Source organism: Doryrhamphus excisus, linkage group LG14 (assembly GCF_037039965.1).
Source record: "Doryrhamphus excisus strain RoL-2023G ecotype Guam linkage group LG14, RoL_Dexc_Guam_v1.1, whole genome shotgun sequence".
Classification (NCBI taxonomy): domain Eukaryota; kingdom Metazoa; phylum Chordata; class Actinopteri; order Syngnathiformes; family Syngnathidae; genus Doryrhamphus; species Doryrhamphus excisus.
In genome coordinates, this window is record NC_136370.1 from 8,096,595 (window position 1) to 8,115,132 (window position 18,538).

General features: G+C 41.5%; 1 protein-coding gene and 1 long non-coding RNA gene across 2 annotated transcripts in view; both read left to right on the forward strand.

Annotated features, from left to right (window-relative positions):
* The window catches only part of LOC144901707 (uncharacterized), a 59,845-nt gene that overhangs the window by 33,598 nt on the left and 7,709 nt on the right, over positions 1-18,538 (forward strand). The window lies entirely within an intron of this gene.
* fancm (FA complementation group M) overlaps positions 1-18,538 on the forward strand; it is a 42,925-nt gene that overhangs the window by 16,678 nt on the left and 7,709 nt on the right. Inside the window, exons 5-18 of the mRNA XM_078796267.1 lie at positions 996-1,127; positions 1,361-1,493; positions 1,595-1,684; positions 2,913-3,017; positions 3,123-3,301; positions 4,797-5,003; positions 5,074-5,314; positions 5,398-5,546; positions 6,574-6,738; positions 15,023-16,421; positions 17,721-17,812; positions 17,958-18,023; positions 18,112-18,189; positions 18,337-18,499. Coding sequence (XP_078652393.1) covers positions 996-1,127; positions 1,361-1,493; positions 1,595-1,684; positions 2,913-3,017; positions 3,123-3,301; positions 4,797-5,003; positions 5,074-5,314; positions 5,398-5,546; positions 6,574-6,738; positions 15,023-16,421; positions 17,721-17,812; positions 17,958-18,023; positions 18,112-18,189; positions 18,337-18,499 — 3,199 coding nt within the window. The remainder of the gene's footprint in view (positions 1-995; positions 1,128-1,360; positions 1,494-1,594; positions 1,685-2,912; positions 3,018-3,122; positions 3,302-4,796; positions 5,004-5,073; positions 5,315-5,397; positions 5,547-6,573; positions 6,739-15,022; positions 16,422-17,720; positions 17,813-17,957; positions 18,024-18,111; positions 18,190-18,336; positions 18,500-18,538) is intronic.

Consider the following 18,538-nt stretch of genomic DNA (forward strand, 5'->3'; position numbering starts at 1 on the left):
AGAAATTTGCAGCGTAACTATGTTAGTTGGCAAAGAACTACGGAGTCATCTGTTGATGACATCATAGATGGGTGACGAAGCTGGCTTCTGGTTGCCTTCTCCATGTATTGGCAAGTTAATAGGCTGCAGGTTCCATTGTCTGTCTGAAACAAACAAATCATGTTGAAATACATTTTCTTTGTTGTTGACGTACAATAGCTCTTTCTTTTTAAATGCACCGCAAACGTCCGCTTTACAGATGCCATGTCTGCTCTGTCATTGAGGAAGTATCCAGTCTGCGATACTGGATGCTGCAGTGACCCTGGAGGTAGAAAGTGGTACTACAAGTGGTTAATATGCAAACTTACTGTTTATCAGCACCACATTCAAGTTAAGAACACCATTTGTTACGTAATACTTAATTTGGAGATTTAGTTAAATGTAAAATATATGTTTGCTTCATAACCTTTTATGTAACATACGCCATACTATGAGGGAGCAGTGTAGAAAAGTAGGCTAATGTCAACGTTGCACGTTAATGCAAAAACAGCTGAATTACATATCACAACACTTCTTTTCTGTGGCAGAGCATTTTATTCTGGTGGGTTTCTAGGTCAACGTTTTCCCCATTACTGAAATTGAAATTGGAATGGCTGTCTGAGGCCGTGAGGCTGAATAGATATCGCCAAATTGTCCGTCTGACAAACTGCTTTCATGCCGAAACGAGGACAGAAATAAAGAAAAATCACATCCACCCCCAATGCTATTATTTGTCTGTTGCTGGGATATAATTCTCTTTCAGTCAGTGCAAATTGGTTTAGCCCATAAAAGCAGCACATGCTCATACTGTACATATATGTGAGCGTGGTCAAACTAGACCTGTATGGAATCACCCCCCTTGATTTACAGTGAAATCGTAAAATGTACCTCCCTGTTCCTCTCCAATACTGTATGACAGGAAATGGCCAATTATTATTGATGACCTACATACTGTGTCTGGTCTCATTCTCTTCCAGGTGCTGGAGAAGTTCATGTCTCGTCTGGTCTGCAACCGAGCCATGGGACACAAGGATCTGAAGAGTCTCACCAAATATCAGCTCATCCTTGCCAGGGATCAGTTCCGGAAAAACCCTCCACCCAACATCAAGGCACGGACTCTAATATTGTTCACACTACTGTGTTGTCTGTGCACATGACGGCGGCATTATTAAACCCATAAGTCGTATTGACTTGAAATTTCTCACACAGCTCAATGTGCTCTACAAAACACCCATTGTAACTTTAGGCTGCCGAATTGCCACAAAATCTGGTATACGTGTCTAAAATTTAGCTAACATCAATCACACCAGTTGCTTCAAAGTCTTATTTGTTCTCTCTGCAGAGTCCACAGCTGGGGATGCTGGAGGGAGACTTTGCACTTTGCATTAGCTTGTATCATGGCTACGAGCTACTCATGCAGATGGGACTCAGGTCACTGTTTTATTACACCCAGGGAATCATGGATGGATCCAGAGGTTGGATTTATATAAAACCCTGCGTAGCTTTTGTTCTTCATCCTGTGTATGATTTACCTTTATAACACTGTTTGACATCTTCATCCTGTGTTTGCTTTTAGAAATGTCCCGGGTCAAAAATGAGTTGCAGAGGACTCCTGTCTTCATGGACCTTTATAGTGAAATGGAGGCCAAGTTTATGAAGCTACCTGGTATTTGAACGCTTGTTAAAATATTTCCAGTCACATGTTGTGTTCAAATGTTGTGTGTTTGAAACCCTACACTAGAGATCAACTTGGACAGAAGTGGTGTCTCTTCAATTTTGGTGTAGTTATGGCAATTTATTTGCAGTCAATATCTGGCTACTCATGATTCAAATTTGTTTTCACTAATTTATATTGGATTTTTTCTTGGTAACTTAAATAGAAAGTGGTTTGATGGAGCTATACGCAGTCTAAAAATAATAAAGATTAGTAAATAAAAGAGGGCGGCACGGCGGACGAGTGGTTAGTGCACAGACCTCACAGCTAGGAGACCAAGGTTCAATTCCGCCCTCAGCCATCTCTGTGTGGAGTTTGCATGTTCTCCCCGTGCATGCGTGGGTTTTCTCCGGGTACTCCGGTTTCCTCCCACATTCCAAAAACATGCTAGGTTAATTGGCGACTCCAAATTGTCCATAGGTATGAATGTGAGTGTGAATGGTTGTTTGTCTATATGTGCCCTGTGATTGGCTGGCCACCAGTCCAGGGTGTACCCCGCCTCTCGCCTGAAGACAGCTGGGATAGGCTCCAGCACCCCCCGCGACCCTCGTGAGGAAAAGCGGTAGAAAATGAATGAATGAATGAGTAAATAAAAGAGAGAAAAGAAAGTAATATAGGTCGCCAATAATCATTGGTCCGATGTCAGCCTGAAATTCTATTGGGGGATATCAGTATCAGGATCTTACCTATAATGAGAACCGATATAGAGCATGCAACAACTATTGCATGTACAGAAATTGCAGCATAAGGTGGTTAGTACGGTGCCGCTTAAAGGTTATGGGGCAAGGAAACAATATTCCAATTACAACTCCTTACTTTTATCCCTGTGGTTGCCCTTCAGGCCTTGATATCATCTTAAAATGTTGTCCTCTTCTCCTCCCAGATCTCCTTGTAACAGTGCACCGAATCCATGACCCTTTTAGCATTCCTTAGCATTCAGTTGTCGTTATACGTAATGATGGTCGCAACAGTCAAGCAGTTAGGACCTCTTGGCCAGAAGGAGACATATACAAAATGAGGTTTTAAATTAGTTTTGAATTAGTTTGAGGGAGTACTACATTCATAACCATGCAATGTTTTAAATCAGGTACCACCTGAGCGTCATTGTTTTCAAATGGAATATATATTTTTTACATTTTCTTTTTTTGAAATTGATATCCTTTGTGACTAACATCCATAGGCCCAGATGAACCATTCATTTATGGTCACCCCAAATTGGAGAAACTGGAGGAGGTGGTACTGCAACACTTCAGAATATTAGCCCAGGCCACGTCAGACAATACTGGTGATTATGCTTCTTATTTACATGTTTAAATGCAGCGTCATTAACCCTAGGTTTGTGGTTTCGAACCTCAGTCTCATATTATAATATATTTTTTTTAACCTCCAGGTCCATCTGCACAACAAGTAAGCACACGGGTGATGATCTTTTCATCATTCCGTGACAGCGTCCAGGAGATTGCCGCCATGTTGAACCGCCACGCTCCCCTTATCAGGGTCATGACCTTTATGGGGCAAGCATCAGCAGGGAAAGGAGTCAGAGGTTTAACTCAAAAGGAGCAGCTTGAGGTAGAGACTCTTTTGTGAAAAGTGATGTGAAAAGTGTTTGTTTGCCCGCCTTCCTGATTTCTCTTTTTAAATTGTTTTGCATGTTTGTCACACTTAAATGTTTCAGATCATCAAACAAATTTACATATTAGTCAATGACAACACAACTGAACACACAATGCAGTTTTTAAATGAAACTTTTTATTATTAAGGGAGAAAAAAAATCTAAACCTACATGGCCCTGTATGAAAAAGTGATCCTCCCCCCCTTTAAAACACAACTGTGGTTCATCACCCCTGAGTTCAATTTCTCTGGACACACTCACATCCAAGAAACCACTTAAATAGGACCTGCCTGACAAAATGATGTCGACCAAAAGATGCTGAGGTCTAATTAAATTCGGGAACAAATGAGAAAGAAAGTAAATGGAAATCTATGTAGTCTAGAAAACGTTATAAAGCCATTTTTAAAGCTTTGGGACTCTAGCAACCAACAGAGAGAGCCATTGTCCACAAACAACGAAAACTTGAAACAACGGTGAATCTTCTCAGGAGTGGCTACCCAACCAAAATGACCCCAAGAGCGCAGCGACAACTCATCCAAGAGGTCACCAAAGACCCCACAACAACATCCAAAGAACTGCAGGTCTCACTTGCCTCAGTTAAGGTCATTGTTCATGACTCCACCATAAGAAACAAAAATAGCATTAAGGCTCATCTCAATTTGCCAGAAAACATCTTGATGACCCCCAAGACCTTTGGGTGTCACCATGAGGTCACATCATCAAAAAGTCACACTCCATTTCTGAAAAGGAACATGAACAGTACAATAACAAGAACAGTAAAACATGGTGGTGGTAGTGTGATGGTCTGGAGCTGTTTTGCTGCTTCGGGACCTGGAAGACATGAATTGTGCTGTCTACCAAAAAATCCCGAAGGAGAATGTCCGGCCATCTGTTGGTGACCTCAAGCTGAAACCAACTTGGGTTCTGCAGCGGGACAATGATCCAAAACACACCAGCAAATCCACCTCTGATTAGCTGAAAGAAAACAAAATTACGACTTTGGATGAATAAATGATTGCTGTTTTGTGGTTTACTATGGCAAGTTATACATAGTATTCTGGTCACTAGGTGTCAGTAATGTTCAGTAATGATTCTAATGATGGTAAAAAGCATAAATAAATATTACGAAAATATTCAATTTATATTGAATCCTACTTTGTGGAAGTTTAATTATTGTGGCCCCGATCTAGAACCATATATATATATATATATATGTCTATATATATATTTTATTGAACAACAACAAAACATAGATGTAACTTTGGAGAGGAAAAAAATATAGCAACATATATTATTATTTTATATTAGTGTATATAGTAATAGTATTGGCTGGTGTTGTACCTGCTAAACGAAATTCAGATGGTTATGTAAAGATGACAGTATACATGTATGTCTATTTTATTCTTGTACAATGCTTAGGTTCAAGGCTTTATATTTCATATTTTCCCATAGGTGGTGAACAGGTTCCGTCAGGGAGGCTTCAATACACTGGTGTCGACCTGCGTTGGTGAAGAGGGTCTCGACATTGGGGAGGTCGACCTCATAGTCTGCTTTGATGCACAGAAGAATCCCATCCGTCTTGTGCAGCGAATGGGCCGCACCGGACGCAAGCGGCAAGGCCGCATTGTCGTCATTCTGGCCGAGGGACGTGAGGAGAGGGTGCGTGTTCAATTAAAATTTGAAAATCAGTCCAGCAAACATGTTATGATTAAGCTTTTGCTCTTCTTAGACATATAACCAAAGCCAGAGCAACAAACGCAGCCTGTTCAAGTCCATTGTGGGCAACAAAAGCGGCTTCCACATGTATCCTAACAGTTCCCGCATGCTACCGGATGGTGTGAACCCCACCCTGCATAAAATGCACATCACCTGTGGCCAGTTTGACCACCGGGAAAGCAGCAGGCGCTCTGTGAGGGGTCGGCGCTCGAATACGCAGGGGCGTGCCTCACTCATCCACCCACAAAACCTGAGTATGTCATGACACAACTGTACAGTACATTTTTGTGGTTCCCTGTCAGAGTTTCAGTCTGTGTGTATGTTATTGTGGTGTCAGATTGTCAAGAAGGCGCGGCGTCAGGGGGTTTTCTCAGCAGCACAGAGTATTCCCTGTGGGCGTCCAGCATGAGGCTCGCCGAAGATGAAGCGCATCCAACGTTGAGACAGTCGCACTTTGTGTCTTTACCATGTGATGGACCAGCTCAGGTCTCACTTTCCTTGTTTTTTTCCCCTTCCCAACAGTGTTCTTTGAGGAATTGAGGTTTGAGGAGCAAAATTGAGTCAATTGCAGTAATTACAATTACAACAATAATTACAATATTATAATTATTGCAGGGCGGCACGGTGGTCTAGTGGTTAGTGCGCAGACCTCACAGCTAGGAGACCAGGGTTCAATTCCACCCTCGGCCATCTCTGTGTGGAGTTTGCATGTTCTCCCCGTGCATGCGTGGGTTTTCTCCGGGTACTCCGGTTTCCTCCCACATTCCAAAAACATGCTAGGTTAATTGGCGACTCCAAATTGTCCATAGGTATGAATGTGAGTGTGAATGGTTGTTTGTCTATATGTGCCCTGTGATTGGCTGGCCACCAGTCCAGGGTGTATCCCGCCTCTCACCCGAAGACAGCTGTCATAGGCTCCAGCACCCCCGGAACCCTCGTGAGGAAAAAGCGGTAGAAAATGAATGAATGAATGAATAATTATTGCAATAATTACAATATTTTAGTATATAATAATGTAATTCATTATAAATATAACATTGAATTTCAGGGAAAAGTATTTTAGCTTGGGCGGCACGGCGGTCGAGTGGTTAGCACGCAGACCTCACAGCTAGGAGGACCAGGGTTTGATTCCACCCTCGGCCATCTCTGTGTGGAGTTTGCATGTTCTCCCCGTGCATGCGTGGGTTTTCTCCGGGTACTCCGGTTTCCTCCCACATTCCAAAAACATGCTAGGTTAATTGGTGACTCCAAATTGTCCATAGGTATGAATGTGAGTGTGAATGGTTGTTTGTCTATATGTGCCCTTTGATTGGCTACTACCCGAAGACAGCTGGCATACTACGATACTTACGATAGTCACGCCTGTGACTATCGTAAGGATAAGCAGTAGAAAATGAATGGATCTCATTAGCTTTTGCAGGTGTGCCTGATAGTGTGTACAGTGGATATTAATTACAGTGGATATTAATCACATGCAAATATTAACTATGTGCCTCATTTTTACATCACAAAGGAGGATGTTTCCAGAAACGAAGTGCCTGTCAGAGAACTCTCTCTTTGGGAATGGAGACACTGGCAACACAGGGCGTTTCCTACCCATATTATTGATCACTCCCTGCGCTGCCAGCATTTCATTAAGGTGATGGAGCTCATAGACTGCATGCGGGAGGAAAATGAGGTGAGAGGCCAAAACATTTTAATCTTAAAGGTATAGTTGGTATGTTTTGACATGAAGTTGTATGACACCCTCATAAGCAGTGAAGTCCGTCAACAGAGACTCACTCCCCAATTTGTGTCCTGAGCCGAGTTCTGGTTGGATTTTGGTGCTGAGGAAAGTAGTTCCAGCTAGTTGCTGGGGACAGTTATAAGTAAAGAGTTAGACTTCTCAAAACAATATGCGTTTCAAAAGCATAATACATTTTTATCACAAAACTACTAGAAAAAATCAGACCTCACAAATCGATTGGCGTTATTTTCTCTGCCGTCGTATCACTTCAAGCTCCCGCCTGTCCATTGTTACGCACATTTGCATCATTGGTTACTGCTGGAGTAGTGAAAGTAAACATGTCTGACTCTGAAACAAGCGACATTCCTTTTATCATGAAGCCAAAGCAATATTTGAATGAACCGCAATACAAGGATGCAGAACTTAGTCAGGGAAGTTGGAAATGGGCGGCACAAATTAGCTAGTACTTGTGGTACTGGAACAGCAGTACTTTTGGGGGTGTCATACAACTTCATGTCAAAAAATCTGAACGATCCTTTAAGTTGTTTTTCAGGGTTTTGTAAACAGATCAGATGACATGGAAACATAAGAATCCAGTTTTTTTTTTTTTATAAAACGGGGGTAGGACGGGGTTAATATTTTTAATTTTCATGGCTTTACTTTTCATGGCTTGAAAGGAGTCAGCTGAGTTTCATCTGAAAGTTGGATGTCGATTCGGGTCAAATAACCGCATTCATCGATTTGATCTAGAAGGCAAATTCTTGGCGTGGTAAACAACTTCAGTTTTATGTCAGGATTTAGCACACAATAATCATCCATTTATTTTTTTTCATGTTTCTCTCTTTTTTGATAGCTTTTTTTGTGCTTATTTTTCCTAGATTCTTCGCTGAAGAATTTAGTTCTGCATGCATGTCAAGGTTAAACACGGTCATTAATTCAATGACACGTTCTATTCTGCTGTACTATTGCAGTTTCTCTGATTTAGTGGACTATTTCCTGTCTGATTTGGAGACACTTATTTAGCGCAAAGTTGTTGCTGCCATTAATTTCTTGCAAGACGAATAATTGACATGTTATATTTTACTGTATTTCTGCAATTTATATGATTTAGTGCAGAGGTAGGGAACCTATGGCTCGGGAGCCAGGTATGGCTCTTTTAATGACTGTATCTGGCTCTCAAGCATTTCTTACCACAATAAAAATATATTTTTGCTAACATTTTAAAGTAAACCATCACAGAAATGACTGTTAAAAATAATATTCAAAATCAACAACTTTCTTATGCATTTTAATTCGTCCATCTATATTCTGCAGCAATACGGCCAACCATATCTATCTTTCCTGATCATATTTTCCAGCTCAAACACCAAAACTTGATTATTACTGGGTAATGCTGTAGTCTACCTCGGTCATTGAGATGTCAAAAAAACATGTAAATGTAAACTTTCCTCCTTTAGTCAAATAGCTAAAGCTGCAGAACCAAGCCTTCTGACGAAGATGGCCAAAAGAATTAAATAAGTCTACGGAGTACGGTGCAAAACTATGCAGCAGCAGAAGTTGTATTAATGGCAACAAGTATTTGATTTATTATTAGACACTGCGCTGCTCACGAAAGTGTGCTGGCCACACCCCATTGGCGTGGGGTAGTGTGCCCGGTCTACGTAATTAGAGCCCATTATCTAAAACTGTTGGTCTTACATAAAAATGCACACATTTTATTGTATTCAATGTTTAAAAAAATTTATATGGCTCTCACAGATACACATTTTAAAATATCTGGCCTTCATGGCTCTCTTCGCCAAAAAGGTTCCCGACCCCTGATTTAGTGGATTATTTCCTCTTTTATGGAATCAATCTGATTATTTATTAAGGTTGCCACTTCCAAGAATTTCTTGCTATAGTGGTGATTGCATTGCATTCAATCTGCAGTATTAGTGCAATTTCTCTGACTTAGTGGACTTTGTTCAGACTTATTCAGAGTTTTTGTGTTATGTGTGTATGTGTTTTATGTTGTATTTATTTTGTACACGGATGCCATTTTTTTCGCAAGAGCAGTGATCAAATTGATTAAATGACACGTCTTTAGGCATATGAATGAAGTGGCAAGTTAGCAAGCGTGCTGGGGGGTTTGACATTTGAGTCATTTTGTGTCTTTGTATGTTTTTTTTACTATTATGAATTGAATCTTCAATAATCTGCATGATGCGGCCATATTGCAGTCATTCTAAGACTTTGCTACATCGTGCGCATGCATGAAATCATGCTGGCCCGAGACCACCTCTTCCAATCATGCCAAAAGAGTTCAAACCGAGCACTCACATTAGTCAAATGTACCGTGCTTTAGGTGTTAAGTGGGCCCAGGCACAGAAAGATTGGCCTACTGTGAGTACGCCTGAAGTGTGCACGCACACTAGGCAATCCATGCCTCTTGACATCTGAAGTCTGCTTTATTTGAATAGTGTTAGCGCTCAGATCCGGACCAAAACATGGTACCCCAGGCGCCTTCCACCTTGCAGTGACACTTTACCCAGCTTCTATTTCAGTAGATTGTGCCATCGATAAGACCATTGAATTGGTCCAAATCCTTGAAATTGGGTCAGAGATTATGGTAAACCCGACCTTTGTTTTCCTACCAGGAGTACTTGACTCAACAAGGGCTGGACTGAGGTAGCCCACCTGTCAAAACAAAACAGTCAGGAGTGCAGGAGCCGGGTAACACAGAATTCAGGTCATAAACATGCTATGAACAAATAAGTGTTTAAATACGAGACTATAGGCAAACATGAAGTAGTTAACAAGTGGTTTCGAACCAGCATTGTTTATTGTCATTATTTAACGATGTAAGTACTACTTGAATCATCAACCCCAATTTAAAAGATTTTCATAACAGGCTGCATGCTGATCAAGTGGTTAGCGTGCAGACCTCACAGCTCGGAGACCAGGGTTCAATCCCACCCTCGGCCATCTCTGTGTGGAGTTTGCATGTTCTCCATGTGGATGCGTGGGTTTTCTCCGGGTACTCCGGTTTCCTCCCACATTCCAAAAACATGCTAGGTTAATTGGCGACTCCAAATTGTCCATAGGTATGAATGTGAGTGTGAATGGTTGTTTGTCTATATGTGCCCTGTGATTGGCTGGCGACCAGTCCAGGATTTACCCAGCCTCTTGCCCGAAAACAGCTGGGATAGGCTCCAGCGACCCTCGGGAGGATAAGCAGTAGAAAATGAATGAATGAATGAAGATTTTTATAATTGGTGGGTGCTTATAAAAAGATACTCAAACATGAACTTGAAAAACCCGACCTAATGAGTCTTGGTTTTATATTTGTTTCTTTTTTTGTAGTTTGAATTACCGTTTTTCCTGCTAGAATTTGTCTGAATCAGTTTGCTCTTTATAATGACCTTGTTCAAAGTTAGCCTGTGTAGCCCTAGGTAAGCTGGGATAGGCTGAACAGGAACACTGGTTAAAATATGGGGAAAAGAGTGTACAGTCGTCCCTCGTTTAATTGGTTCCAGACCCAACCATGATTATCATTTTCACAATATAGGACTCAATATTAATAAATTAAATATTTTAATGGAGCATCGAAAACCTGTTACAAATACAATTTTTAACATTATTAGAGCCACTAATCAGCTAGCCTTGAATATTGTTCTCAACTTAAGAAGCCCAAAACTTACCACAGGGAATTTGAGGATTTTTACACTTTTACAACATTGAAACAAATATATTGTGAGTAAACATAGTATGGGTGTTCAGAAAACTCTTTTAACATATGCTCCAAGAAAAGTGTTTTTTGTGTAATTGTCATGTTCTCTGAGTACCCCTCTTGTGTAATATTTTTATATTAAGTAGCAATACATTATACTTTTTGCTCGTATGTAACCTGTATCTGACTTTTTCATGTCTGTGTGAACCGTACAATTCCTTTTTTTCCCAAATGTGACCCAGGCCTCTTGCGTATGTAGATTTGAATCCATAATGTGTCCGATACTATTGCCTATTGTCTGCATGTTCAGGTTGCAAATATCCAACCAATACATCATGAAAAGGTGTGTTTTGCTGTGTAAGAATTGTGGAAGCGTACTTTCAGATATTGGCAAAAGTTCTTCTTGTAATCCGACAAGTCAGTGAAACGGCTCATGTCTCAGCAAGTGCTCAACAAACTGTCAAAAGCACCAGGACTGAGATCATGAGTTGTGTGACGTTGGGTTTTGTGCACATTTCTGTCACTTATAAATATAAGTTGCATTGTTTTGGTAATGTGAACAACTACATAAAAAGATCAGTTTTTAACAAAAAAAATACCCTGCAGTGTGAATGCAGTCAGTAATGTGTCACAATCAAACTTCCTGCCATGTGAGCGCGATTGTACTTTCCAGACCTTCTGACCTATTATTGCTCATAACATCAAAGTGGAGCAAAACATAACCAACCTTTTTTTTTTGTTTATACCCTGGTAACACTTACTCTGTCCTTATTTTTCCCCAAAGTTCCAGAGGTTGTTTTTTCCATCTCATTTAATCAAATTTTCTGTCTGGCTGAGCCTAGAAGCACTCACGCTGTGTTTTCCAGTCTTTGTGATGAGAAGAAGCAGGCGAAGCAAGGCAAGGCAAGGCAAGGCAGACAGACGGTGCATCCTCGCCTGTGATTATGTAATCCTTCTCAGAACTGTTACATAAAGCCAGGAAGCCGGATCTGGGTCAGGCTGTGATGGCCTTGATGCATTACTGGGATGAGGAGAGCGCAAAACAGATGATAGAACAAACCTTTGACAAAACGGGTCAAGTTGGGCGATAGCCTTTTATATTTTGCCATTACAGAAAAAGTGCGCTAATTAAATAATTAGCAATAAACACTTTTGTATTGTTGTGTGCCGTAATATGAATTTACGTCAGCTGTAGAGAAGCGTGTGCAAACACCATAAAAGTTTTTTTGTGAGTGACAGGCTCCACTCGTGTGGCATGTTTGTCCTTGTTGACAAAATGTTGACACACTAATTGTGGTGTGCGTTTCGAGGGCAGTTGAAGGTGTGGAAAAGGTTTTTGGCCATCTATACTTGATAGTAAGGACTCCTGCAGGACACAAAATATAAACTACTTTTATAACTTGCTATTGTATCTACGTCCGATGGTGAATCCTTTTTATAAGTGGTATAAAATGGCATAAATCCAAGAAAAGTCATGTAGTGCAGCTGAGGCAAAGGTGTGATAAAGCATGTTCAACATGTCTTGCGTGTGGTAATAATGTGTGGTTGGCGTTGAAGTGTTTGCACGTCACATACAGTGCTTGAATAGAAACTTGTTTTTCCGCTGTGTATCAGTGTGAACAAGTAAGATGAAAGCCCATTCCTGGTGGGAGGAGCATGCAAAGTTTGTTGTCGTAAGATGTTCAACTTGCTGGAGGGTGGACATTCCAATCACTGTTCTGCGTGAATTGACTTTCTATTTATAATACTAGCCTTTGTATTCTCCATGAGTCTTTGACTTTCATAAAAAAAAACCCCAGTCAAAGTTCCACTGGGGCTTCCTGCAGTTATTATCCAGATTATCAACTGGTGGGTCACGACCCAAAAGTTGTCCTCCCTCATTTAACATGGTTAATTGGTTCCAGGCTTGACCGTGATAATTGAATTTTTGCAGAGTAGAATTCAAAATTAATAAATTCAATATTTTTGTACTTATGGCATAAAAAATCTATTTCTGATCTTCTAAGTACAGTTCTTAACATTAGAACCCTCTAGATGCCCATACAGTCAACATTACATTTGTATGACCTAATATAGTAGATATAATCAGAGAAAATAAGACATATTAGACATAAATAAGACAACATAGACTCACACGTTTGACTCACACTGGTTTAAAGGGATTGTGCTCATTTTTCGACCGTTTGTATTCAGTTGTGGACTCCTAGAAAGCAGCCACCCACAATAACCCACACAGAAAAAACTTTCTAGATCTTACACAATCTGCACCTTTTCCAGCTGTATTTCCTTGGATTTCAGCTTCCCGCCAAAATGGTCTGTTTTCATTCCACCCACATCCCGCCTCCGGGCACACCCACTCCTGTGTGATTGGTCACACGCCCAAAGTGGTTCCTAACTGTGAACGAACCCCACTTTCTAATATAACCTGGTATAGGAGTTGATAATAAATGAATAAAGTCTTTAGAGAGCTAATTGAAAAGTGGTTATGGGCTACTGGCACTTCATGATCTACTGGCTAGCGACCCCTGAATTACCGTGTATGAACTCAGAGTAGTAACGTAGGCACCGCTGTTGCCGTGGAGCTCAGGAGAACAGGGACGTGAGGGAGCTGCGTCTCCCTCGTCTGCCCGAGGAGACGCCTGATGCTTGTCTCACCGGCCATCTAGTGGCCAGTGGAGAATACTACATTCACAATTAGAATGCTTCTTCTGCCTTGTATTTGTATTTTAGACCATTTAGTTACTCCATTTAGTCATTTTATGCTTCAAAATGCTAAATTTAGGCCAAGAATACATACATTTTGACATTTAATTTTTTTCCCTCCTAGTCCTCACAGCAGGCAGTTTTTGTCCCGCTGGTTACTGGTTTGATGGTGCCCTGCTAGCTCAGGCAGGGTGCCACTCCCGACACATCATTTCCAGGTCGTGTAGTTAGCAGGCATGACAGCTTTTTGGCAATAACTGTGTGTGTGTGTGTGTGGAGTTCATGCTCAGATTTATGAAATGTGCTTTAATAACAAGGCGGAAATGGTGACGTAATCCAAATTTCTTGTGTAAAGGAACACTTTTTATTAGGGATGTTCCAATCAGAGTTACTGATCTCGATAATCCATGGGTGAAATCATCCGATCCCGATCACATAAATGCAGTGTAAATGTTTAAATATACTTCTGGAGTCACCAAGGTTTTTTCATGTGAGAGCTACTCTTACAAAATAAAAATGGCCAAGACCTACTCATTATTTTCATAGCTTATTTCAAGCCAAACAAATATACTTGGTTTACAGAACATGACCAAAATGCTCACCTTTTGTATTTCACAATGCATTTATTTCTAGTCTTCTCACATTATTAACTGAAAACCTGAATGAAAAGCAGGTTTGCCTGCCTCTGTTGGGCCCCTCCAACCACAATCGCTGTCCTCTAAAGATACAGCCGACCTCCTCTTCTGTGCCCTCAGCATCCGGGGAGGAGACAAAATTCCAGCTTGGCACCACTGCCGAAATCAATGTGCACAATGTTTCAAGCGCGGGGCAAACGCTCACTCGTCACGGTCCATAAGAGCTATGCGTGCTCATTGGACAGCCGAACAGGGGAACTGGTTTCAGAGGGCACGCATGTCATCATCCGTAGCCCGACACAGCTCCGCTCACAACAAAAGTTCCTCCTGCACTAAAAGTGCTACATAGTATCTACATCAGGGGTCTCAAACACGTGGCCCGCGGGCCAAATGTGGCCCGCAGGACACTTGTTTGAGGCCCCCACCTTGATATGAAAGTTTAATGTTAGTGCGGCCCGCGCAAGTTTGATATGGATGCTGTATGGTATCATGTACCCAGAAAAAATTATTACGTTTGATTAATGTTCATGTTAAAGGTTAAATAACTGTTAATAGTTATCCTCCCTATCCGTGTGGAAGTGGTAAGTTTTTGGCTATTTAAATCGGAACCAAAGCACTGAAAAAGTTTGTATATTTTCCAGTTTTTAATAAATGCGTTTTGTTTTTTTTTTGAAAACCTGATGCGGCCCAGCCTTGCCCAGACCGTAGCTCCAGTGGCCCCCCAGGTAAATTGAGTTTGAGACCCTTGATCTACATGCTCCCAAATCCATACTGAGGTAGTACTCATCCACAAATTTTGCCCACACTTGCAAATACAGCGGGTTGGAACCGGGGCTTTACAGATGATGATCACATTGCGAGCCTCAAACTCACCACACCCTGCCAAGTGCTTGCCCCCAAATGCCGCACCAATTTAAAGCTTTTCAACGCGCCACCCGGTGAGACGTTTTGCACTCTCACAAAGACAGGAAGTCCCACACATGGCAGACGTGCTTGCAACGGGGCATTCTAAAGCAAGTATCGGCCGATATCGATACTGTGCTTTTTCACTGATATCGACTGATACCGATCAGAGCACCCCTACTGTGCTTTATGATGGCTCGCTCTGCTTCCTAGTTGGGTTGCTATGTAAATAAGTTGTGATAAAGTTGAAAAGTCTGTAGGTTAATCACAATGTGCTTCTCTTTAGGAGGACTGTGCTTACGAGAAGGAGCTACGTCCTTATCTCAACGAGACTAGCACTGGAGGCCATTTAAAGAGAATGAAGAAATGTGCAAAAGTCAGCCGGGAAACTGTTGACGAATCAGTGTCTTGTGTGGAACGCTACAACGAAGAAGAATTACATTACAAGAATAAATTGGAGCCTCATGACCGCTCAATTAGTCGTTCACCTCAGGCGATCATTAACGAACCCGCCATTGAGGATCTTGCAGTGAATTCAAACAATATTCCCCCTGTGATTGACAAGGAGAGTGACGAAGATGTTGAACTTCAGGCTATGTTCTACCTTCCTAAATGGGATTTGTCTTCCAAGTATTCTGTCATTCCAGGAACAGATGAGAGTCTTGAAGTCATCTTGGCCAATGTGGTCGACCTCCTATCCCGATCACCGCCGCCGCTTGCAGATATTGACACTATCATGGCGGATCGGACGCCACCGATTCTTCCTGATTCTAATCAGCCATTCCATGTCAACTTTACCTTGGACGTGGACGACGATGATGATAATAGTGACCATGAGGCGGATGTGTCTCCAGATAAGGGTCGACTTTATCAGGAGACCGTCAACAGAGACAGTCCAACATGGGATGAAGTCTTTGAGGACAAAGTGACAAATGAGGATAAGGGCATCGGGCATGGGAAGGAAGACATCACTGAGCATGTTGGGGAAGCCACAATCCATGACGACGATGTCGAAAAACACAAACCGAGCTGTTGGGATGACGTGATGAAGAAGGATTTGCCGGATTCTGCAGTTTGTGCCCAGATGGATGACAGCATTGACCTATTTGGGGATGACGAAGCCTTCCTCCAGATGACCATACCGGACATCCCTACCCCTGAAGATGGTGCCACACCCAGGACTTCCCCTAGCATTGAGGACATCGGTAAACGCACAAAAATGATGCTGGACACCTTAGACACGAATGATGCACGGGTGGAACGACCACTTCTTACTACAACAAACAGTCCAACAACGAAGCAAATTCAAAGTACCGAGTCATTTGACAGCTTGGACTTTACCGTCAATTTTGACCTCGGCTATTCTATGGAGGACCAAACTGTTGTCACCCCGTTAAAGCCCACCCTCCAGCAACTTCAGAAGCAGGAAGCCACTAACTCATCCACACCTTGCATCAGCGTCCATAGGCCCGCTGTACCTTCATGCTCCACTGACTTCAGGGATAAGTCGATGCTTCTCATGTCACCAGTCACGTCCAAGACGGGCGCACTACTGTCTCCGGTGGCAGCGCTTGACAGGCGTCACGCTTTTCGTCTATCACTCGGTAGTCTGAAAAGGAGCCGATCAGAAGATGGCGGAAAGCAGTCACAGAGAGTAACAGTGTCCCATTCCGATCTTCATCCAGGTTTGTTATGATTAAAATGTACTTACTCATATGGTAATCAGTCCAGTTGGTCATCGATGGGAACTGGACTTGCGGTTCAAATGTTTTAATTTTGATTCGTAGTTTCAATGCCCACTTCGCTGACTGGAAGAAATATCCGCAAACACCAATGAGGAAGAAGCAGTTAAAGAATTTGTCTTAACGTCTGAAAAAAAGAGCAGTCGGCTCCGTGCAACATAGGCATAACATGATATAATGCAGGGGTCTCAAACTCAATTTACTTGGGGACCACTGGAGCTAGGGTCTGGGCGAGGCTGGGCCGCATCAGGTTTTCCAAAAAAAAAAAATGCATTTATTAAAAACAGAAAAATGAATAAACTTTGCTTTGGTTTCGATTTTCTACAAGAAAAGCTCTGATAAAACATTCCACTGTTCTCAAATATCTTAATTTTTATTTTTCTACACAAAATAAGATGAAAAATAAATAAACAAATCAAGAATAAAGAAAATCAATCAATCAGTAATAAATAAATATAATAATAATAACAACAGCAAATAATAAAAACTTAAGAAACCACATATAGTTGGTGGGTAGACAAATTATTTTTTTCAGATTAAAATGAACAAAGCATTATTAGAGCCCTGTAGACATGACAAAACACGACTATAGTCACATTTATACTCTTTTTATTTACAACATATTGCGCAACTGCAGGGTCTTGAGACACATGCTAACTCGCAAACTAAAGAGCTAGCGACCTAAACGGTAGCCTTCAAGTTATTTCCTTTAAACTTAAATAGCCAAAAACTTACCACTTCCACACGGATAGGGAGGATAACTATTAACAGTTATTTAACATGAACATTTTGCCAATTATGCCAATTAACCTAGCATGTTTTTGGACTGTGGGAGGAAACCGGAGTACCCGGAGAAAAACCCACGCATGCACGTGGAGAACATGCAAACTCCACACAGAGATGGCAGAGGGTGGAATTGAACCCTGGTCTCCTAGCTGTGAGGTCTGCGCGCTAACCACTGGACCGCCGTGCCGCCCTAATCCTTTTATATTAATGATAAAATTTTTTACAAATTTTACGACATTTCGTTGGCAATTTCATTACTGTGTTTTTGTGCAATGACAATAAAGGGAGTCTATCTATCTAAAAAAAAATATTTTATTCAATAAGTCTGTCTTTTTTGCACAAGTAAATGGTACACAATTTTATTTCAAAATAAATAAATAATAATAATGAATACCCATTTTCTGTGGGGTTATAAAATCATAGAATTGTTATTAATCCACTTGATTTTTTTTTTAGCAGAGTGCAACACTGACAGCGACGATGAAGTCATCATTCGTAAGAGAAGTCACATGAACAACAAGGTCAACCCTTTGTCGTCTCCACAGGCGGTGAGAAAAATGCACGTCAGCACTCTCAGGGACTTTTATTTTGTAGCTATACAGCCTCCTGTCATCAGGTGCAGCCAGTTGTCATAGCAACTCACCTCTCTGTTAAAACATCGTCAAGAAAAACACTTTTTGTCTCCTCTCCTAGTCCAAAGTCCTTTCTGATGTGGACTCACCGCTTGTGAGCAGGAAACGTGTGACTGCGCTAAATACGGTGAGATTATCTTCATTAATCATCGTGACTAATTTCATGTCAATAAGTTCACACCATCAATGGAGAACGGCCGTTTTTTCCCCTCCAGTCTGAAGAAACACAAGGCGACGATGATGATTTCCAGACCGAACGTGTGGTCACACATAGACGAGTTATCAACACCAAGGTGTGACTCACAGTTCCATAAAAGAGTCATTCATAAATCTTCTCCCATCTAAAATGTCGCCTTTTTCCTCCATAACTGTCATGTTTACAAATATCACTTCTGTCACCCGTGACATTTTCTCACCTGCGTATGTTGTCTCCTTGCCAGCGCAAGAAATGTCGAAAGGGACGTCAGTTTCTGGATGATGAAGCGGCGCTGTCAGACGAGGAGGGAGAGGACGTTTCTTCTGATGAAGATGACGATGAAGATCAGAATCGGTCTCTTCAAGGCTTTGTGGTGGACAACACACACTTCTCCCAGGGATTGAATGGTAGTGTGCCATAACTTCCTTCTTCTGTACCGCTTTTTC